Below are 23,633 nucleotides of genomic sequence, written 5' to 3'. Positions count from 1 at the left end.
AAGGCTGGGATTAGAAAAGCTCCAAATGGATACCCTTATCTTAGTTATTTTAATAGGAATTTGGCATACAAGTCCCTAAAATGGTCTGGAAAATCTCAGCCGTGAGGATGTACTGACAGACAACCAGTGCTATCAGAAACCCTGTGTGTGTATGTGTGTCTGTGTGTGTTCACTTGCTCCTTAGATTCATTCTACTGTAAGTGATATTGGTTCTTTTCAGCTTCCCAAGAGAAAACCAGTGTGTGATTTGAGGCACTAATCCTCCCCGTGCCAGCTGACATTTTGATGGTCAGCCTCCTATATATCTCCATCCTTGCATCTAAATATAAATCCGTGCTTGTCTTTTAATGAACTGCTGCCCAACAAAGGCCAGGGGTGCCCCTGGAAGAGAGATGCTCTGCAGTAAGTGAGCTGGGAAGTGTCAGCATGGCCTTGGGGAGGATAAAACTCATCGATGGGACCTGAATCATAACCCAACCTCCCCCTTGTACATGTACACACATGCACACGCACACCGAAAATGTTTGACCCAGCCTCAGCCCTAAAATCCCCAAACTGTCTTTCCATTCAAGTGCCAACTTGTAACAATGCCATATCGGATGGCTCTAAAATAGCTGGGTAAACGTCTTGTCCTTTTATAGCAGTGGTCCTATTGTAAGCTCTGGCATGTGACAGGTCTGAGAGTGACACCATGTGTGACTTCAAGAGACCGGAGAGGGATAAAGACCTGTGTGTGCTGGTGATTTATCCTGCAGCAGCCACTTCTTTCCTGTCTGTCTGTCTGTCTCCTTCTCTCCCTTTCTAAAGCAGCCCACCAGCAAACCAACATGCCTCCAAAGAAGCCTGAGCCTAAGAAGGCTGAACCCAAGAAGGAAGAACCCAAACCAGCACCTAAACCAGCAGAGCCAGAACCCAAAAAAGAAGTTGAATTTAACCCAGCTTCTATCAAAGTACGTATCTTTTAACCTGGTGTAGGAAGAAGCGGGCTGGTAGGGCTTGGGTTGGTGGTGGTTCTGATGGTTGTGTATTTACAGATGTGAGATGACATTTGCCAAAATTAGCTCTTGGTTTTCAGCAGAAAGTGAGCAGCAAACGCAATTGCCGCAGGTAAAGTAAGAGTGGGAGCAAAGTCACCGTTGGCTCTGCTGAACAGAGAAGCTAAAAGCTGAATCTTGTTTTTTCTGAGGGTGCACAGACCTGTTTGTCTTATCCCTGAAGCAGCACATTTAATTGCATGCAAACTTCACTGACTTTGGTGGGAAACTTATTGCTCCTATGCAGGGAATACTGCAGGTAGATGTCAGGAAGGCTTGACTACACTCAGGGCTGACCTTGGACTAACCAATGGCCAAGGCCAGCTGGTAGGCTTGGAGTAAACTTGGAGCATGGGTTGAATTCATTTCTCTCTGCCCATGATGCATGACTTTGGTAGACATCACCAGCCTGGGACTTTCTTAAAGTGAGCCAGTGACATTTGTGATTTTCCAGAAAAGCCCAACTGAACTGCAAAGGAACTGTGTGTGTGTTTTGGAAGACAGAGATAAACTGGGAGAAAAATCCATATATCCTGAATGACCTGCTACTTTCAGGTTCGGCCTCAAGAATTCCTTCAAAGGGCATGAGACTTCTCCTACTCCTTCTCCTTTAAATAAGGCTCTGCTGGAAAGAGTCACTGCTGATCTCAGCAGGGTTTGCTGAAGTCTTGCTCCAAATGTGTAAGGACAAGATTAGGTTTCCAAGGCCATTTGAGAAATAGGTTTTGGGAAAATGTGGGGTCACTGCTGTAATTCTGCACTGCCTAACTGACATTATGTTGTCGTTTTAGTGAACCTCCCATTTTCAGGCAACTGCCAATGTTTATGGAACACCCAGGGTTTTAAAGCCGAGAAATAGGTAATTCCAGCTAAATGATACTGAAGATCTGTTTCCCTTTGAAACACAGTTTTCAATGGGAATTGACTCTTCAGCAGATATCGGAGTGACTTTTTATTTAAAGAAAAAAAATTCTCTCAGAGAATTATGAGGAGAAAGAAATAATATATTCATAAGGAAACTACCGTGAAATGGACTGTCAAAGAGTGACTTCTTGACTTATAAAAACGTAATAAGCATGCAAAGATCTAAAAATGACTAGTTCCCTTTTCCTCCTTCCGCACCACACACATTGGCAGGCGATGTCAGAGACTCCCGCATGCATCTTTAGGAACAGCTTTGACATATTGTTTGCATACATAACGGATAGATGTTGCAAGACATTGCAGGATTGATTTGCAAGGCATTGTCCTTTGGCAATTGTCCTTTGGGAAGAGGCATTGACCTTGGTGAAAAGGAGCTTTGCAGCATCTCACAGGTTTCTTTCTCATGGAGCTTTCTTTTTCCTTCCTGTTGTTTGTTTCTTTCTTTGTTTTTTTTTTCCCAAGAAACTGGGAAATCAACAGGAGTGTCCTGGTGGTCACCCGTGCTTCTGGTGAGCCAGAGGACATGAGACAAGACTAGATAATGTCTAAGAGGAAAACAGATAGAGTTTCACTGACATCCACGGGACCAGATCCTTGGAGCTTAGATGTGGGATTAATGTCTCTGACACCCTCTCTTTTTAGCCAAAAAAGTAAGGTTTCCCCCTCAGAAACTATGAGAAAAAGAGGATATGTTACGCTGTCTCTTCAGCGTGTCTCCTGAGCACACTGCAGCACGTTTCATGGGTGGCTCGTAAATCCCAGGCTGTTGAAACCATTTACTTCTTGGACATTGTTCTGGCTCTTGCAGCTGGAGATTTCTGACAGAGGAAGCACTGAAAGTGGGTTTGTCCTGCCTGCAATCGTAAAGAGCACGCAAACCTTTCGGTTTAAGTACTGATGGGGGAAAACAGAAAAAGAAAATGAGCAGTAATTTGTTGCTATATCAAGAAAAAATCAGATTACGAGAAATTTGATTTTGCATTAGTTTTTAGACTAATGAGAAAAGGGTTAGCACTGTGCTCTGAGAAGGACTTGCACCATGACCTTGGGCAAGTGGTGGTGGTGGGATCCAGCTCTCCGCTAATGTCTCTGTACTTAACATTCCTGCACTGTGAAAGGAAGAAGGGACAATTGCAATAACTTCTCTTAGAGGGCACAAATACCTTCAGACTGGGTGCCAGGACATTGTGGTAATGTTCAGCTGGGATCCTATGACATTGTGGTATGAAGGGCAGCTCAGTCCAGCAGAGAGATGAGTTGTAATTAAAAAAAAAAATTACATTTTTATCCAAATAGGATATGAAACCAACTAATTTATGCCTTTTTAAAAAAACAAAACAAAACAAAACAAAACAAAAAACAACAAAAAAAACCTTGGCACACTTGATAATGCAAATTCTTATTTTTTCTCTCCAGCACAATTTGCAATTATGGAATCTTTTGTTTTTTAAAATGCTAAAAAATATGTCTTGAGTTTCTAAGAAAAAAGTAAATCCAATACTCCCATGATAACATCTCTTAATCTTTGCAGAGAATATTCCATTATCTGCTATATACGAAATTGTATGAAGGAAAGCATTGGTAAATGCATGGTTTGGGTCTGGAGTATTTTTTTTTTTTGAAACTTTTAGCAAGGGGAGATTATATTCTCTAGAGATATTTTCCTAGGAATTTTTCAATTAAATGTTTTTGATCAAAAATGCTTTTGTCAAAACTGAAGCTACTTGTGCACAAGTGATGGGTCTGGCAAATATATTTTTCCCTGTTTCATAAACCTAGCTCTGATGGAGCTCAGGCCATCTGGTATAGATCAGAACACCTCCCTAGATCATTGTACAACATTTGAAAAAAATGCTTTAATGAGTTTTGAAATTCTCCAAACATCCCATTTCTGCATTCCAGGGTGAAACTGGTTCTTGTTTTCATGCGAAAGATAATCCATAGTGTATTAAAACAGAAAAAAAATGTACCAAACCAAAATGTTAAAAATTATCAAAATGCATCTTCTGATGGAAATGTCTCAAATTATCAATTCTTCTTCTCAGACTTTGTTGTGCAATTTTGTATTTGGAATTTTTAAACTTTTTGTTTAGACACTTAAAAGTCTCAAAAATGAAATAGTTCTGTAGAAAGGAAAAGTGCTGCTTCTTTCATTTTTCTTGACTGTTAGAGTCTACTGTCATGATAACGGTCTAAGGGCCTTATTTTGCACTCCGACATCATGTTAGATTTGCTCATTGTCTTTCTCTTGCCTCTTCACAGTCTCACTCTGTAATGGGTCTATATTGGGATGTCAGTTATAGTAGACTAATTGTGAGATACATCACCTTAAGTAAATGTAAACTAAAAAAATCTATGGTTTTAATGTTACTCACATAAACATTCCCATAGTATTTGATCCAGTACTTAGAAGTTTCCAAAGTAGATTGGGTGTGATTGAATGGTGTTTTCAACTCAAAGAAAAGAGTTTTTTGTGTCTTTGTTTTTCTGTAAGAGTTTGAGTCCACGAGGAAACCTTTTTTTCTCGGGAAACCTTGTTAATTTGAGGACAAGATTGTCTTGAAGAGATTTTGTAACAAGAAGATTTTCTACACCATATATCTAATTAATTTCTACATAAATGCTGTCCTTCACAAGGGGGGCACATTTCACCAGAAATATATTCTGCCCTCCTGAAAAGCAATAAGGCTGATGCAAAACAAGATTAATCTGTTATGGACACAGAAAGCGGGACCGACTCACGTAGCCTTAACCATAGGAAAACTGATCATTGATTTTAAACAGATCATCTATAATTAGCTGAGAGAAACTCTCCAGAGGTTTGTCCCTTGCAGTAGTGTTAACTGCCTATATTTGGATGGACTGCATCACCCTTTGGAGATGCTGTTGTTAGGGGGATATGAGACAGGTATTTGGGTGCCAATATTTCGGCAGCTAAAATTAGCTGAGATGATGTGTGCTTGAAGTCCGGTGAGTCCTGGGTACAAAAAGGCCACAGAGAGACAGCTGGTGTATGTGAGGACCTGGAAGGGACATGGCTTACCATATAGAGTTATCCTTAATAACCACATTTTCCCTTGTCATCACTTGATATGCTTATTGTAGCAGCATGCAGTAATACAGGTGCTGGGGGAAAAAGCAGTCATCGTTTATTTTTGTGCAGTGCTGTGATCTTGAGGCCATGTGGAACCTGTTCTCTCCGAAAGGCCCTGTGGGCTTCTGAACAGCTGCAGGGATGATAAGGAGAGAAAAGTTTCTTCCCTTTTTCTGCAAGAAAAAAATGTAAGAGCATCTGGGATGGGAACAGTCAGGAGGGAAATACAAGGTTCTCCTTCCCCTCTACTCTGCCCTGGGGAGACCACACCTGGAATATTGTGTCCAGTTGTGGCCCCTCAGTTCCAGAAGGACAGGGAACTGCTGGAGAGAGTCCAGCGCAGCCACCAAGATGCTGAAGGGAGTGGAGCATCTCCCGTGTGAGGAAAGGCTGAGGGAGCTGGGGCTCCGGAGCTGGAGAAGAGGAGACTGAGGGGGGACTCATTCCTGGGGATCAAGATGGAAAGGGGCAGTGTCAGGAGGATGGAGCCAGGCTCTTCTGGGTGACAACCAGTGACAGGACAAGGGGCAATGGGTGCAAACTGGAACACAAGAGGTTCCACTTAAATTTGAGAAGAAGAAACTTCTCAGTGAGGGTAACAGACCACTGGAACGGGCTGCCCAGGGAGGTTGTGGAGTCTCCTTCTCTGCAGACATTCAAACCCGCCTGGACACCTTCCTGTGGAACCTCAGCTGGGTGTTCCTGTTCTATGGGGGGATTGGACTGGATGATCTTTTGAAGTTCCTTCCAATCCCTGACATTCTGTGATTCTGTGATCATGCAGCACCAGTAAAGATGAGATCCCATCAGACTTGTGTGATCAGCTCCAAGACATCATGCTTGCCGTGGTGCAATGGCAGGGATGTAGCCAAGCAGATGTGCAGGTCTGAGCATCCACTGCAGCATGAAACAGGGCTGAGGAGAGCTCAGGGCGGCCACAGTCTGAGGAAAGGGAAGCAAACAGAATCATTCTGGTTTGAAGAGACCCTTAAGATGGATCGTATCAGGGATAGTGTGGCCTGGTCTAGGGGGATGGTCACTGCCCTGGGCATGCTGGCCACACTAATGCCAGTACAAGCCAAGGAGAGAATTTCCATAACAAATGCCCTGGTAAATGGGCTTCTCAGAGCAGTTTTGGTACTTAGTGAAGAATTTATTCTGTGCTGAGATGACTGAAATGGTTATTTCAGAGTGAACTTGAATGTGGTAGAAATGTATATGAGTGGACATTGGACATACTTGTGAGAAGGGCTTAGACTGGGAGTGAAAAAGCAGGAGTTCGTAGACAAAACCAATTTTGTTTGTTCGATAACTGTGTTGCATTAGTGTGAATGAGACAAAAAATGTGTTAAACGTGTCTATATTAAAGAAATTCAGTCTACAGCAGTAACAAATGTGTGTGCAAGACAGGGTAAAGCAGCATGGGACACCTTTGTGTGTACAGAGGCACGTGTGTGAGACAGAGGTTTTGTAGACCCATTTTTTGAGGAGTTTGTGTGGGCAATCAGTAGCCATAGGGCATCTGCCCCCATTTCTTGAAGTTCTGTAGCTGCGTGAGAGGTTTTGAACATAGCTGTTATTCAGAGAGAGGAATTTAGCTACATCCCTGACTTCTGTATGAAGGGGAGGGGGTGTGTATGGGAGAAGGGGCTTTTGGGCAAAAAGGCTTCTTTGTGAATGAGAAAGCTGAAGTGTTGGCCCACTTGAGAGAGATTTTGAGTGTGAAAAAGAGGTATTTTCGCTGGATGTGTGAGGGAAATTGGATGAGTTCATGGGGCACATCTCTTCTGGTAGCAGCAGGTAACTTTCTAGCTGGCTGGTGACAGGATTGTAATGTCCTTTATGATACAGACCCATGGAAAACAGGATACAACAGAAGTTGCTTTGGAAAGATGGGGAGCTTTTCTTGACAGAAAAAAACATTTACTAGGACAAAATGGGAACCATATAGTTGGGTCGCTGAGTAGATGATGACCTGGGACATACTGAAGGCATCCAGACTAGTAAGGGCTTGTCTGATTCAGAAGAAAGACTGTCTGGATATCCTATGCAGTGTACACATATCAGATCCAGCTTGGAAGATGGAATCACGTTATTTTTTAGTAAGATGTGAGGGTGATGCCAATCTTTGCCCACTTTGAAACCTGCCAGGTTGTTATATCACATTGAGAGTCTGGCCAAGTCTTCCTTGAGAATGATGTGGGAACTCTTTACATGCGCGCACCTGAACCTCCAAGATCAGTCACCGAGACAGCTGAAAGCGGTCACCGTATGCCTTCATCCTCCCAACACCCTCTCATCTTTCCCTCTCCAACCTATTTTTACCCTTGGTTTCATTCATTCCAGGTGCTACATATTCCCATTGTCATCACCATTATTATTATTGGCCTGCAGTGCAGCTTGGCAGAAATACTTTTAGAGAGCAATTTCCCTTCAGTGCTCACATATTTGAAGGTTTCTGAAGTGGGCAGACACCTGCCAGCCTAAACTGAGCCCATGCTGGGCCTCTTGATCTCAGTGGTTTCTTTCTGAGCCTTTCAAGCATAGAGAAATTTGAGTAGCGAGTCTTGAGGAGGCCCCATGCAAAAACGACTAAAAGTTTAGGCAAGACAAGAGACCCCGCTGCAAGCTCCTGGGAGTCAGTAGGAAATTTTTCCTTTTGCATTTTATGGGATTTGCCTCTGACTCACTGTTCTTGCTATGGTGAGGTGTGAGAACTTTGGTAAGCTTACTGTGATTTATTCTCAATTTTGCAAGCGACGAATGGCTCTTAGATATGTGTTCAAAAATTGCACTGATCTGGAAAAAACCTTCAGGTGCACAGAGACATCTGCTTTTTCAGCCTAATAATGATATGAACTCCTGTAACTCCAGAGAAAGATTTCAGATGCCATCTATACCAAATAACAGATGACTTCCTTAGAATGGGATGAAACTTTATTTGAAAAAGCCCAGCCTGGTTTCTAGGTAGGGAATATTTAACTTAGGTGAGATGTCTATCTCAGCTGATCATAGCAAAGAAAAAGCAGCTCCACCCTGAAACCTTTGGCTGCCCCAGTTCAAGTTGCTATCTCAATTTCTGCCCAAGGCCCAACTCTTAAAGAAATGATGGACCTGTTCCAAAATCCTGGCTCTGGACTGACCATGGAGAAGAGAAGATCTGCAGGATCCTGAACCTGAATAATCTCTACCATGTCTGAAAGAAAATCCTCCCAGTTCATCACCACCTCAAAGCTGGGGGGAATCTAACATCAGTAACCTGTGATCCTGCCTAGGAAGAATCTACCCTGAGGATTTCAGGTTGTAGTGGGCAGCAATCGTTTTGGGTGGGAACAGGAGGAGGATCATCCTCCTGGAAGGATTCCCTTCCCAGTTCAGGACAGCTAAAATCACAGAACCACAGAACAGTTTGGGTTGAAAGGAACCTTCAAAGCCCATCTAGTCCAACCCCTGCCATGAGCAGGAACATCTTCACCAGCTCAGGTTGCTCAGAGCCCCGTCCAGCCTGGCCTGGGATGTCTCCAGGGGTGGTTCATCCACCACCTCTCTGGGCAACTTGCTCCAGTATTTTACCACCCTCATTGTAAAAAAATTCTTCCTCATGTCTGGCTTGAATCTCCCCTCCTTTAGTTTTAAACCATCAGCCCTTGTCTTGTTGCAACAGGACCTACTAAAAAGTCAAGGACGCTGTCAGGGCTGTCATCACATTTTCTGTTCCCTCCCTAAATCCTCCCTGTCTGTTGAGAGATTGTTGTATGCAGCTGCCACAGGTATTTTTCCATAGTTGGTGGTTGAGACACACTGCCTTACACATTAAAATCATGTGATGGTTGTGCTTATAATACCCTGTCAGCAATTTTCTTCAGTGCTTCTGGATGGACCTCAGAGATGAACACAACTGAAATGCCATGCTGCCATAGCAGGCTTCTAAAGGCAGCTCTACTCTTTTATTCTCTCCTTTATCTATCACACTCTATGCTGCTCTGGATGCACAGGAACTTCCCAGACCAGCTGGCCATTGTGGGGCAACTTTTAATAGTGGAGAGAGCACCTTTCTCCCTCCTGTCCTACCCTTTGGAGTAGCTGGCCCCAGGTTGACATGAATTTAGTAGCTTGCTTGACAGAAATGAATCATTGCCTGAAAGTATAATGGGTATTTCAGCATTAGGAAACAACCTGTAGCCTTGACCCAGTGAAATGGTTCATCAGAAGAAGGGATGTGGGAGAACTCAAGACCCCAAGGTTGGAGGTGGCCCCAAGGGCAGATGATGCCCAAGAGATGCAGGTTATGATGCAGAATGGCGAAGAAATAGTAGGATTTCGAACAGGCATGCATTGAAACACAGCAAAAGGGGTTTTTTTCTGTGGTATATTCCACATTCTTAGGGCCAAAACCAAACAGCACTGGAAATCAAAGGAGCTTTCCAGATTAATTTTAGGGGCTAACGAAAACCTGGCTGTCTTTGTATATGCCTCTTGTTCACAGAGCTGGGTGACGTTTCTCGTGAAAATAGTTTTTGGGGAGACTTGGAAAGTGCAGTTTGGTGGTAGCAGAATGTTCTGTGAGTACACTGCTATTTTGCAAAGACTCTTCAAAAAAATCTGAAAAGGATAAAGAAAATTGCCTGTTTCAACTTTTTAAAGTTAATTCCTTGTTTAGTTATTTTTGATCTAAAGCAGCTATTAATTTTGCAAGGTTCTTTCCTTTTTATATAAAAAAATACCCAGAAATTTTAAATGGTTGAAATTACTTCAATTTGGACAGAAGAGAACATTTTGACCAATTTGGAACAATTTTTCTCTCTCATTTCCAACTAAAACTGTCATCAAGTAGAACACAAAACCCAAATCTGTTTTCATTCTTAATCAAAATGACTTTTTTTTTTGTTTTTTAAATTGGAAATTACTCAGTGGCAACCTAAAATACATAGTAGTATGACTTTTTTTTTAATATTTTTTCGGGGCAGTTTTCTCTTCCAAGTCTTTGTTATGGAGCTGCCAAGAAATAACTTTTCTGCAATGTCTGATGTCTGTGGCACTGGGATGTACAAAACCAAGCCTGTAAACAGCTCAGCTTGGTCTGAAGGACGTAGAGATGAAAATATGTCAAGTTTCACATGTTCTTTTTTTATTTGAAGTAACTTGGAATTGCAGCATTACTGAATCCTCAGGCCTTGGAGCGCTTAAAGCAAAATATGCAACTTTCTGTGTCTGTGTCTGGATTGCTGAGAGGCAACAGGGATTTTCTGTACGTGACTTTTCTTAGTCTCTCGTGAAAAGGAGATAATTTCTGTAGAGGGTCTTAAACACCAGTAACTTTCTTTGCCTAATAAAGAAGAAAAGTCCATGGCACTGGGTAAACCCTACCCAAGTGCAGCCCAGCTTTACTGAGTCATTTGAAACAACTGAAAGTAAGATTTTTCTGCAAATGTGTCTAGGGTTTTTTCTTTTCATCTCCCTCTACGTTTCCCCTCATACCCTTGCATACTTCTGTGTAAAGCACAGAAATTGTACAAATTGTGCAAAACAAAGAATTACGCAAAAGCAAAAGGTTGGTTTGAGAGGGTTTGCACCGGTCTCAGCAGGGTGATTTAAATGCAACTATTATTTTCCAGGTTCATTTTCTCTTTCCAGCCATTATCTCAGCCAAGCTAGGACACAAGGGGTTGTTTGTTTCTGCTTTGCCACCGAATTAACTTCGCAGCTTTTTGAAAACGGAGGCCATGAGAGAATAGCAAATAAGCTCGATTTTAACAGTTTCTGGGGTTTTTAAGTGGCTCTGCAAAAAGTCCTGACTTAGAAAACCCTTAGAGTGCATCCTGCCACGGACATTTATCTTCTGAGATCTGACCCAACACGTTTGGCTGCTTCTCTAGCACGTGGTGTGGATGTGGCCTCTGTAGGCTTGTTTGCACGCTTGCAGTTGTGTGTAAGGTGGGTTTTCACACAGTATCACAGTATCACAGTATGTTTGGGATTGGAAGGGACCTCAAAAGATCATCCAGTCCAATCCCCCTGCTGGAGCAGGATCGCCTAGGTGAGGTCGCACAGGAAGGTGTCCAGGTGGGCTTTGAATGTCTCCAGGGAAGGAGACTCCACAACCCCCCTGGGCAGCCTGTTCCAGTGCTCTGTTACCCTCACTGAGAAAAAGTTCTTTCTCAAATTTAAGTGGAACCTCTTGTGTTCCAGCTTGATCCCATTACTCCTTGTCCTATCATTGTTTGCCACTAAGAAGACCCTGGCTCCACTCTCATGGCACTCACCCTTTATATATTTATAAACATTAATAAGGTCACCCCTCAGTCTCCTCTTCTCCAAACTAAAGAGACCCAGCTCCCTCAGCCTTTCTTCATAAGGGAGGTGCTCCACTCCCTTAATCATCTTTGTTGCCCTATGCTGGACCCTCTCCAGCAGTTCCCTGTCCTTCTGGAACTGAGGGGCCCAGAACTGGACACAATATTCCAGATGGGGCTTCACCAAGGTGGAGTAGAGGGGAAGGAGGACCTCTCTTGATCTACTGACCACCCCCCTTGTAATACACGCGAGGATGCCATTGGCCTTCCTGGCCACAAGGGCCCAGTGCTGGCTCATGGTCATCCTGTTGTCCACCAGGACCCCCAGGTCCCTTTCCCCTACACTGCTCTCTAATATGTAATTTCCCAACCTATACTGGAACCTGGGGTTGTTCCTGCCCAGATGCAGGATTCTACACTTGCCCTTGTTAAATTTCTTTGATTTGTAGATGAGGAAGTAAGCAACATATCAATGTGGAGATCTCGTGCTATGCGTGTGTGTATCTGAGGTGGAAAGCGAGCGAGAGCTGCACAAACCACAGCCTTACCACCGTCCCTCCAGCCGGTGCCTCACAGCCTTGCCGTTTCCTTTTCCTCTCTCCAATCTGCCCCTTGATGAGCAGCGAGTTATTAAAAGCACACTCTGGATACGGAGCAGCTCTGTAATAAGATCTGCATTTCTCACATAGCTGCTAAACCTCAATCAATATGGTTTTAATCGCCATTTGTGTAACGTGCAATAACTATTACATTTAAATTAAATGCACAGCTCGGAGCATGCAGAAGGCCCTGACCAAAGTGCTAACTTTTCCCAAGTTGCTGGAAAGCTGGACTGTGAAGACAGAAATTTTACTTCTCTCATAAACCAGTTAAATCTTAACTTGGAGAAGGGGAAAAAATGTTGAGTAGCTAAAGGAGGGTTGGGGGTGGAGAGGAACAGTGGCTCTTAATAGAAACAGAAACTTTGGGTTTCCCCTAATTTTTGCAAAGACATTAGCGTTTAGGCAGAGGTGTCTGGGTGCACCTTTCCCCATTGCCTGGGGGAAGCATAGTTTGGGTTGAAGGGTCCTTCAACAGTCCAACCCCTGCCATGAGCAGGGACATCTTCACCAGCTCAGGTTGCTCAGAGCCCCATCCAGCCTGGCCTGGGATGTCTCCAGGGATGGTTCATCCACCACCTCTCTGGGTACCTGGGGCAATATTTTACCACCTTCCTGCTGCCTCTCTACCTACACCGCTCACCTGGTTTCACAGGCTCTGGGACATCGGGTCTGAAATCATCTCAGTCTCTCCTAAAGCTGTAGTGGCTCATTATAGTGTCAAAATATAGAGCTTTCTCACATTAGACTGGTAACAAGCTCCTCTACTTCCATCTTCTTTTCTCCCCCAGCCCAGGGACTGTTCTGTTTGTTTAGACTTTGCTGTAAAGTTTTCTAGTGGCAAAAGGATTGATTAAAGCCCAGGTATTATTTAAAAAAACAACAACAAAGCAACGTCAAAGCATATTTCCTAACAATATTATGTGTATATATATGTGAGTGTGCGTGTGTGTAAAATTATATATGCTGGTCAGTGTAAAGAAGCGGAAACCAAGATGTGAAAGGAAATTGATGTAATATTAGCAGAGGGGCAATGTCAATATCATCTCCAGAATGTTGGGGTTTATGTTCATATCTCATTTTATGCACGTGTCTTACATGGCATTGTTCCCTCCCCTGTCGTAGCTGCAACCTGAATCCTAAAGAAGCAGACAGGCAGAGAGGGAGTCACTTAAATTTAGACTGAAATCATTGTGCTATGCTCAGGGTATGCTCTCAGCTTGCAGCCCAGCTCTCTTTGATGAGAAAGCTGCTTCCCAGAATCCCAGGCACAACCAGAGAACTGGGTGTTACTGCCACTGATAACAGGGATCAGGAGAGATTTAACAGCTTTTGCTCATGAATGTTGTCCACATCAATCAGCGCAGCCCCCTCCAGCCACACATACACCCATGCTGGTTTATCCCAGGTGAATGCCTACATCTTACTTTTCCAAACATCTGTGCTCTAGATCCAAAAGATCTCAGCATCTAGATTTAAAAGGATCAGTGTAGAATCTCTCATTTCTGTTTTTTTCTGGCTAGCTTGGGTTTTAAAGTGTGTGTATGGTTGCGAATGTGAGTTGTGCGTACAACATATGTATTAGGAATAAATTCTTCCCAATCAGAGTGGTGAGGCACTGGGACAGGCTGCTCGAGGAGCTGTGGTTGCCCCATCCCTGGAGACATTCAAGGCCAGGCTGGATGGGGCTTTGAGCATCCTGACCTGGGGGGGCGTGATACTGCCTATGGTGGGGAGGTGGGATGAGATGATCTTTAGGGTCCCTTCCGACCCAAATCATTCTATGTATCTGTAGTAAGTATAGATATATAAATATATATGGTATGTGCATGTGCTCGTAGATGTGTGTAGGAAAGAAAAGTGAGTGTGCATTTATGTATATTCATATGTAAATACAAATCAATACACACATATATATGGATAAGCAAATATTTGTATCCATGCATACACCCTTGTGTAGCTTGTTTTTTTTACCCAAACACCCATGGGTGGCTGATTTGGGGACCAGTGTCACCTTCTCAGCCCTCCAACAGGTGTAGGAGAGCCAAACCCCACAGCTCATCCTCCTGGGATCAATCTGAGAAGGAAGGTGACACTCAGTCCACGACCCAGCTGGAGCCAACCCAGCCTCCAACCTTCAAAAACCGCTCTGCTCCAGCAAACTTACACATCCAAAACCCATAATGGAAACGGTGACAATCCATTGACTGTGTTTTCTGCGAAGCAGTGGAACATTGCAGCCACTGGGCAGGGGCGGTTGAAAAGTCTCCTGCGAGAAGCCTGCTTCTGTGAATGATCTTAGAAAAACAAACTGGTTTATAACCCACGAACCCACGCAGCCTTAGAAAAACAGCACCGGGGAGGAAGGAAATAAACAAAAGGCATCATTGTGAACCCGGTTATGGTTAAGTGCAGGCTGACAATAATTGCTGAGGACTTGGGTAAAATTTAAAATAAAATAAAATAAAATAAAATAAAATAAAATAAAATAAAATAAAATAAATAAAATAAAACAAAACAAAACAAAACAAAACAAAATAAAATAAAATAAAATAAAGTAAAATAAAATAAAATAAAATAAAATAAAATAAAATAAAATAAAATAAAATAAAATGATAAAGTAAAATAAAATAAAATAAAATAAATAAAATAAATAAAATAAAATAAAATAAAATAAAATAATAAAATAAAATAAAATAAAATAAAATAAAATAAAATAAAATAAAATAAAATAAAATAAAATAAAATAAATTAAAATAATTTAAAAATGTTTTAAGGAAAATAACTCAAACTTTTCACTGCTTGTGGTTAGTGCTGACTAGTAGGTAAAAGTCACAGCCTGACAGGGGGTTAAAATGTTCTCTCTTTAATTTAACGGTTGCAAAAAGATAACATCCACATCCCAACTGCACCCCTCTCTGTCCAGAAATGAAATGTCATTGCAATGCCGTGCTGCTTGCCGACAGCGCTTCGTAAATACGGCAACTGCATCTGCCTCCAGCAACCTTGTGCACGGGGAACAAAAGGCTGTAAGGAGCAGGAAAAGGCGTTGGGGACTGAGTCAGCGGGACACGCACAGACCCCATGGTTTTTGGGAGAAACTTCTTGTTTTTTTTCTGTGTCAAAGCCTGGAGAAAACCGTGATGGGTCAGAGCACTTGTTAATGTGATCGGGTTTTGGACTTTGACATTGTTGTATGAGGAATGAAAACAAAACGAAAACTCGGAAATGTCAGCTCCAGTTGCGGTTGTAGAAGATTTGGCTTCTTTCTACGTAAATAAATAAGCCTCTAAATAAAGCAAAGGACCCCGGCAGGCTGAACTGAAAGGGAAAACTCGTGGTGGTGGCAGGAAAAGGCAAGGAGTTTCTCCTTCCTTCTTTTTTTCCATTGGAATCTGAAATTTCTGTGAAAGGGCAGGATTTAAAATTTCTGCCATCTCGACCAACCTCCCAGCTTGGGCTCGACTTTTCATACTGGAGCTCCCTGGTGATGGTGGGGACGGGCAGGAACATCCAGTACGGCTGCGGTTACACAGTGAGATCAGAGCACGCTGTTTTCCAGCTCACAATGAGCAACGTCCTGCTTCGGAAAGTAATAATAATAATTAAAAATAAAAAAAAGACAAATAAAACCAACCCCCACAGTATGAAGTACGGCAGATATTAGTTTGTGCTCGTGGGTTTTCTATAGAGAAGTTTTGGCCCATTTGAAACTGGGGCTGGGTTACAGAGTGATTATTTTGGGAGAGGCATGTGCGCTGAGGCTGCCAGCATCGTGAAACAAAAGCAGAGATCTCCCTGTTGCGAGTTTGTTATCGTGGTGATTTTTTGGCAGTTTAATCGCACTTTTGTTTTAAGACAGTTGTAGAGCAAGGGATGTGACATTTTAAAGGGGTCTGGCTACTGTTTGATTTTGCAGCAGTTGCAAGTGCACGAGGAGGGACTGGATTTGCTGGGGACTGGTTGGCAAGGGAAGGCTTGGGGTGGTGACGGCTACAATGCCAATGGTAGAGAAAAATCGGGGTGGTGATGGCTGCAGTGGCAATGGTGGAGGAAAATAACAGTTTTGGGACAGAATTACGAGACAGATTTTGCTGTGCTGCGAAAGATCATCACAGTAGACCTCAGGGGAAGAAAGACATGGTAGATGGTTGCGATGGTTGATGCTACTGGTGGAAGTACTTTGCTAAGGTCTTTTGTTCCTTGGGGTATCTCGCTGTGTATGAGCAGAAGCTTCAGCTGCCACACCCAAAAATGACTTCCTTTGCTTAGATTTTTAATTTACAGACACTTTTCTGCTATATCTTGCCTGAGACCCATCAAACTAATTTCACTTAGACCAATTCAATGCCTCACATGCTCTCATTCACTACTAGCACGACTGGCATGTCAATCAGCAACCCAGAAGAGTTACACAACTGTGTCATCTGAGAACAAAATTAGTTCAGCAAAGGGTGGTTGTTTTCAGGCTTGGTGGAGGAATTAAAATATTAGAAGAAACCAGCTTGAGTTTTCAGGAGGAGGCTTCAGCGGCACACAAAAATACCCACAAAAATTCTACTTTGGCAGCTTGAAATGGATTTTTTTCAGCCCAAAAAGGGTTGTTTTGGTAGGGTTTAGAGTGATCTAATGTGGGGGAGTGGTATTCTTTAAGTCGGTTTTTCGTGAAATATGCCGTTTCAATGGGAAAATATTAGAATTTAAGATTAAGAGAAAGAAAAAGGAAAGGAAAAAGGAAAGGAAAGGAAAAAGGAAAGGAAAGGAAAAAGGAAAGGAAAGGAAAAAGGAAAGGAAAAAGGAAAGGAAAAAGGAAAGGAAAGGAAAGGAAAGGAAAGGAAAGGAAAGGAAAGGAAAGGAAAGGAAAGGAAAGGAAAGGAAAGGAAAGGAAAGGAAAGGAAAGGAAAGGAAAGGAAAGGAAAGGAAAGGAAAGGAAAGGAAAGGAAAGGAAAGGAAAGGAAAAAGAAAAAGAAAAAGCTGCCAGTCTTTACAACACAAATACTAATTTGGAAATTAATGATTAAGAGAAGGGCATTTATGTCAAAATAATGAGTGTAATCACAATAATGCTGCCTTTTTTTTTTTTTTTTACTTTAAGCTGTTTACCAAATTAAATGAAGAAATGTTTCACTTTTCCTGCACACTTTCCAACATATCCTATTCAACAATTTTATTATCTAGTGACTAACTTTTCATGTCCTGTTTGAGAACTTACACCTTAAGATGATCTTATTGCAAGGGCACGAGTCCAATGCTGTTCTGTAAACGCACATGGAATGGTGAAGCCTACCTGTTCCTGTGCATGTGGACTGGGAGATGAGCTTTTTTTCCTTCTTAGCACCCACTTACCAAGATGTTTGAGGGCCTGAAGCCCCCAGAAAGTGTTGAAATGTGGTCCACGAGCTGTGTCCTTGGGATTCTTCTCAATAGAGCCTCAACCCATGTGCTATTGTCTGATTCAAGCAGACAGCATAAGCAATGTCTGACCTCTCCTACAGCCTAGGTTCCCCACCAGGATTTAACAGAGGGTATTTTTTAAGTTTTATAATTTCTTCCATGGTTGTGAACATCTGAACAAACATCTGCTGGTGAGGCTGGTGAAGCGGGGAGAGTTGCAGAGAAGACGGGAAGCCAGTCGTCAAGAAACGGTTGGAGAATCCAAAACCATGTGGCTACAGGGAGAACAGTCAGTCTACAAAGTGTTTTATATTTCTGGTGCTGACCATTGCCAGAAGTTGTCTCAGTTCTCCAAAGCAGCTCTGTCATTCTCCTGTTGAGACTCTGAAATTTCCCTTTCCACTCCGGAACGCTGTGGCAACACCTTCCCCATCCAAGAAAGGGAACTATCACCTTCTAGACTACTTACCAGAGCTGGAAAAGCGCAATGATGGAAAAGCACAGGGATTGAAAATCACACTGCTCCTTCAGCCTCAGAAGGTATTTGGACAAGCTTCCTACCAAGTACAAAGCCAAACCTGTGCCCTGTGGATAAGGGCTTCAGTTCCTCACCCAGTAGTAATTCAGAGCACAAGAGTATGGCTGAGCAGATTTAGTCTGAGATATTGAGATTCAGGATTGTGTTGTATTTCTTTCCTTGAGGTAGGAACCTCATGGGTGGCCCAAATCCATTTCTCAGTCTCTCCACAGTCCTTCATTCCCCATCACCTTGATCTACTTCAGCTCTCCACCTATCCACCTCTGTCTCCACCTGGGAACATCCCATGGAGTGACTCCGAGACCCAAACTAGTGCTTCCTAATCCCAAACCACACACTGCTTGTTCACACAATCCTCTTGCAACCATTCCTTGAGGGACCTGGTGAATCAAAAGCCACAATGTAACAGACCCCATCCGGGTTTATTGCAAAATAAAGCAGGGACCTGAAGGCTACAAAGTCTGCTAGAAGTTATAGTAGGAGCAGTAGTGATATACTACTGTGATTTTTCTGCTCTCAGGAAACCCAGAAAAAAAGAAAGATTCAAGGTCACCATTTTCTGGTAGAAAATAGTGCAGACTGGACAAAAAGTGCCTGTTTCCTTATGTAGCAGCAAGCTCTCCAAGACCTTGACAAAGACTTTGCCTTATCTTTCTGATCTGGAAATGCATATCTTTTTAATGAAGTGCTTTAACAATTCAGAAGACAATAATGGTTGATTTCTATTTTGACTTCATATTCATTATCAGTAAAAGGTCAACAATTCAGTTCTCTGTTTGACTCCCAAACAACATATTTTCTGCAATCCCAAAATGACTTGTCATTTTGATTCAACTTGAATAGGTTTTTCTTCTGAAAACACTGGGGACCAAACATGAAACTGAAAACTCAGAATATCAGTAGAGTTTTACGGTTTGGTTTCCATTCTGCAAAATGTTCAGCATATTTTGACTGTTCCCCATGTGTCACAGTCCACATATTAGTCAAGTGTCTGTATGCTGTACCGTACCTTCCTTCCCATCAGACCATGAGTAGAGCAGAAATAATGAGGAAAATCCTTAGGATCATCCCAGGATCTAAATGTAGATGCACCAAAAGACTTCAGAAGGCAGATGAGAGATCAGGAGTGGCTGGAGGATCAGAGGAGATGACAGATCAAACAACAGTAAGGAAAGAAACTGTATAAGACCTCACTGTGTGTCAAGTTTTCTCCATGGGCAGTGGAGGAATTTATGGACATCATAACTGCTCTGCACAGAAAGTGGTGAGAAAGGGGATGATGTGTATTAATAGATTTTAAAAGATCTTAGTGGAAAAAAACACATGCTTGTGAAATATAGATGGAACCTCAACACAATGACACTGGTCTCAATAGCCTTCTGGGCCTCTTTCTGTCTGCTGCATTCCTACCTCCTAAATCGGTCTCCCAAAAGCACAATATTAACAATAATAATAATAAAGAAAGCTCTCCTTCCCCAAAACTAGCCCTGCCATGGCTAAGTGCAAACCTTACTGTTTCTATTAGGATTCCTCAGAATACTATGAAATAAGAAGAGTAGTTTCTTTTCTGGAGGAGCTCCTTGCTTGCATCGTCTAACTATATCCACCCGGATAACCTTTTGACTGCTGGATAGCAACAGTTTTATTTATATAGCTTATATTTCAGACTTAGTTATGTCTGGCTTATCATGCACAGAGTTAAGTGTACTATGGGTTTGTAACAAAAATTCCCTGACATATGAAGCTGTGAATGACGTTAACAGCACCAAGGGGTGCATGCAACTCTCCTGGAGTCTCTGGGACAAAACCAACTTAACTCCCTTGTTTAGGCAGAGAGGACAGTAGCTGATGCCACCAGTGACCAGGGGATGAACCCCTGAAGCCAAGATTGCTAAAACAGCAGGAAAGCTGGCATAACATTTTCCATTTGCAATGGAAAGGATTTAATTCAGACATTTGGTGTCTTTAAAGAACATGCAGCACAGCACATCAGGGCAGGAGATGAGTGGAAAGAGATGAGCAGTCAGCAACTCTGTCTTTCATACGGATCTGTACCAAATATCACCACTGTGAGCCTCGGTGTTGTGGATGCCTGACACTTATAGGAATGCCCTTGTTTTAAAACCTCTTTTGCCAATAGAAAAAATACTGGAGGAAAATAAAATCTTCTGAAGTGCCAGTGTATTTAAAACAAAACAAAACAACACAAAACAAAACAAAACAAAACAAAACAAAACAACCCAAACTCCAAACAAATAATCAAAACCCCAAGGGAAATCATCCTAGTCTATTTGCAAGGAACTGGAGAATGTAAAGCTGTGCTTGAGAAAGCAAAACTGCATTAAACCTGTGAGTAGGTTTTGCAACCTCCAGCTTTGGATCCACTTTTTGCCTTAGCTTGACCCCATTTTTACAGCTTGTCCTCTGGATTCTTCCTGCACGGTGTCTCCAAGGTAGCTCCACCCTTGCACTTGCTCCATGGAAATGGTTTTCGTTTTGTGTCCTCCACACCATCTTGTGGGAGAGGGGCGGGAGAACAAAACCTCAGCCATCCTCAGTCTAAATATAGGTTCAAGTTCATTCCATCCATCTTCAATGATACCTTGTGGCTGGGTAAGTGATGACTTACCTTCCCCTACAACTCCATGGTGGTATGTGCTGAGAAGGGAGAAAATTGCAGCAGCCACCACCCACGCATCTGTGTAGCTTTCCTAAGAGGAAGCCATGCCTGGGTGGTTGGTCTGGTCAAACCATCTATCTCTGCCTTGCAAGCTGTCACATGTGGTCCTCCACCTCTGGGTGGTGTTTTTATGGGGGCCATGATTGGAGTTGGGGCACGCTCAGCCCTTCAGCTCAAACCTTCCCTTTGATCCAGCCGTGGAAATCTGCAGACATCCTCTTTTGTTTTGCCACAGTTTTTTACAGTTTATTCTGACCTGCAGTCTGCAAAAGGACCAGCACAGGCTTTCTGGGTGGGACTCACCAGAAAAGGACGTCTACATCTGTCCTAGTTGCCCACACTCTTTTTATCATCCTTGTAGAAATGATTGATCCACTCCGTGAAAAGTAGAGCATAATTCATCTTCTCCTCAAGTATAGACTTAAAACAAATCAAATCACAGCCTGGAAGTGCCCATTCCCTTCTGCTGGTATAAAGCAAATGTGGGGTTGCTGACACATGTGGATATCTACATCAAAGTGTAGCCAAGATTAATTATTTCTCAAGAGCCACCCATCACAGTGATTCAAATACAATTCGCTGGCAGCTCTGCTCTTATTTCACCCACACTGGCTATTGATGCCTGAATAAACTCAATATGCAATTAGCTTCAGTCAAATTCTCAAAGCTTGAGATAATTAGAGATACTGGGCATAAGGTTGCTGCTGACAATGCACCTACATAAATGTGTTCCCTGTGTGTATTTATTTCTATTTAAACAAAGATATGTGGATTTGGAATAAGACGCAATGTAGATGATTTATTCTTCATAAGAAAGATGTACTTGGATCCCTCCATGTGTTAGGAAAGGGAAGATCATTGCTATTCTTTTGGTGACTCCTTTCTTGCATTCTTTAGATGCTTCCTTCCACACAGCCTCCTGGCTGCCACTTAGGTAGCTATTTTATTAATTGATCTTCATTCAAAGTAAATCATGACTGAGAATTGCAAACAAAGTGACAATCCCCTAAATGAGCAAGTTCAGATAAGGACTGAACAGGACAGACACAAAAATAGTGCCCTGATTTTCAGCAATTGCAGGATTAGTGATGAGTCTTGCCTTCCAAGTACACCAAATATTTTCTGGTTCTTCCTTCTAAGCCAGAAGATGCTCAGAAACACTACAAGAGGGAAAGACAGGCACGGCAGTGGTAAGAAATATGAGGTTCGGGCTGTCTGTATCTGTCCTGTAGGCCCTCATCGTGTCCTGTGAATGGTGGAGCTTCTTCTGCTACTCAGGGTACCTGGAGATATAAAAACATCTGGGAACTGCCCACTGAGCCCTAGGTGGAATAGAAGTTGGTGGTGTCATGCTCTGCTATGTCACAGTCACAACATCTCCATCCTCTAATATTATGAAAACCTCAAGTAGATGATCAAGGGACGTTTCATGTTGCATTTCACCTTGAAACAAGGAAATTAGGAGTTTTCATTTGAGGTTCTCCCCATGCCTCTCTTCCACTTGACTGTTTTGCTACTGAGGAACGAGATAAGATGCTAAGCAATGAGAGGTAGTCAGCTTCATGAGGAAAATCGGACCCAAAATGTGTGGGGTTGCATATATGTTGGGGAACAATGAAGGGTCATGTATGTCCACAAAGGAATGTGTCCAAGGGTGTATATTCATGCACAGTTAGGTCTGTCCTAAGTGCATGCTTTGCATATATACGTTTGCACGTAAGGGCAATCTGCCAGTCTTCTTGCACTGTAGGAAAGCTCCTGTCAGCAGAGACACCCGCCCTGTTGGTTTTTGCTGAAGGCAGATGTAAATTCTGGTGTAAATTCACATTGCTGACCTGTGCCTGTTCATTCAAAGGCTTGGACCTCATGTTCTGACATGGTGTTTCCTTCTTTTCCATTTGAGCTCAGCAGCAGCCTGTTGGCATCTTGGAGCATTTTTGAAGTGTAGAGCTGTAAGAGAGCAGTGTTGTGCAAAAACAGGGAGTGGAACAACCTTGAAACTTAGGAAACAGAGGGAAATATGAAATGATGAGTAAACAAGAGACAGATGGCAGAATCAGAGCAAGATCCAGAGAGTAGTCCAATATAGTGCAGAAGCGGTGGTTAGAGGATGCTTTGGGAAAAGGTACAAGAAGAGAAAAAAAACTTCAAAACACTCTCCTAAACATTAAGCAGAGACTTCCTAAGGTAACATTTTTATACATTTGATAATGTACAGAAATAGAATTCTTTTCCAAGAAGTGGTTCTGTGAGCTTTTACACACATGTAGGCTGTGAACATCCACAGTATCCCATGAGCAGCTTTCCCCAGTTCAGATTTAAGAGCAAAGAACCAGTTTCTTCACTTTCCTTTGAGCCCGATTCATGACAGCTTCACTTGATACCCCCTAGTTCTTCTGCTGGAAAAGACTATGGATAGCAGATCCCCATATGTCAACCAATAAAACTTTTTCAGTGAAGTAGCTTAGGATTTACCATGTTGTTACGATAATCACCTCAGTGGTGGGGAGACACTTGGGGTAGGTGAAAGAGAACTACAGCAGGAATACAGGAGCAACAGAAGGGAATCTGCAGCCTTGTGTTGAGGACAGAGGTCCTAAAGATGAGGCTGTTGTGTGGGGAACGTGGAGGAGGAAAAAAGAGTAATATACCAGATCTATAAAATTATTTTCGTGGATTTATGAGATGGTATTTGTCATGGACCTCACAAGCACACATAACATGGAGGAACCTAGAGCTCTTCTTATTTGCTTCAGTTCTCTGTTTTTTATCTGACTTCTGTTCTTTGTCTCTTCCAGGTTGAATTTACCCCTGATCAGATTGAAGGTGAGCAAGATGTGTTTCTCTTCTGTGCACAGTGAATATCGTCACTGGGAAGTACTGGTGAGGGCTGGGGTGAACACAGGTGTGGTAATGGAGCTCCCTTGGGAAGGGAGTTGGTTCCCATGCATTAATTCACAGCTTTGCTCCTGCTCTGTCCCTCCTCCAAATCCTCTGTTGAGTTGGTCAAGAGAAAAGGGGGAAAGTCATGTGCCATGCAGATTAGACACTTGCTTCATTAAAGAAAACATCAGTTC

General features: G+C 42.6%; 1 protein-coding gene across 1 annotated transcript in view; it reads left to right on the top strand.

The window, feature by feature from the left end:
* The first annotated feature begins 724 nt into the window (after positions 1–724).
* MYL3 (myosin light chain 3) overlaps positions 725–23,633 on the top strand; it is a 36,398-nt gene continuing 13,489 nt past the window's right edge. Inside the window, exons 1-2 of the mRNA XM_065829962.2 lie at positions 725–950; positions 23,355–23,382. Coding sequence (XP_065686034.1) covers positions 828–950; positions 23,355–23,382 — 151 coding nt within the window. The 5' untranslated portion in view covers positions 725–827. The remainder of the gene's footprint in view (positions 951–23,354; positions 23,383–23,633) is intronic.

This window comes from Patagioenas fasciata, chromosome 2, assembly GCF_037038585.1.
Source record: "Patagioenas fasciata isolate bPatFas1 chromosome 2, bPatFas1.hap1, whole genome shotgun sequence".
NCBI classification, from domain to species: domain Eukaryota; kingdom Metazoa; phylum Chordata; class Aves; order Columbiformes; family Columbidae; genus Patagioenas; species Patagioenas fasciata.
This window is presented reverse-complemented; position numbering and strand designations above follow the sequence as displayed.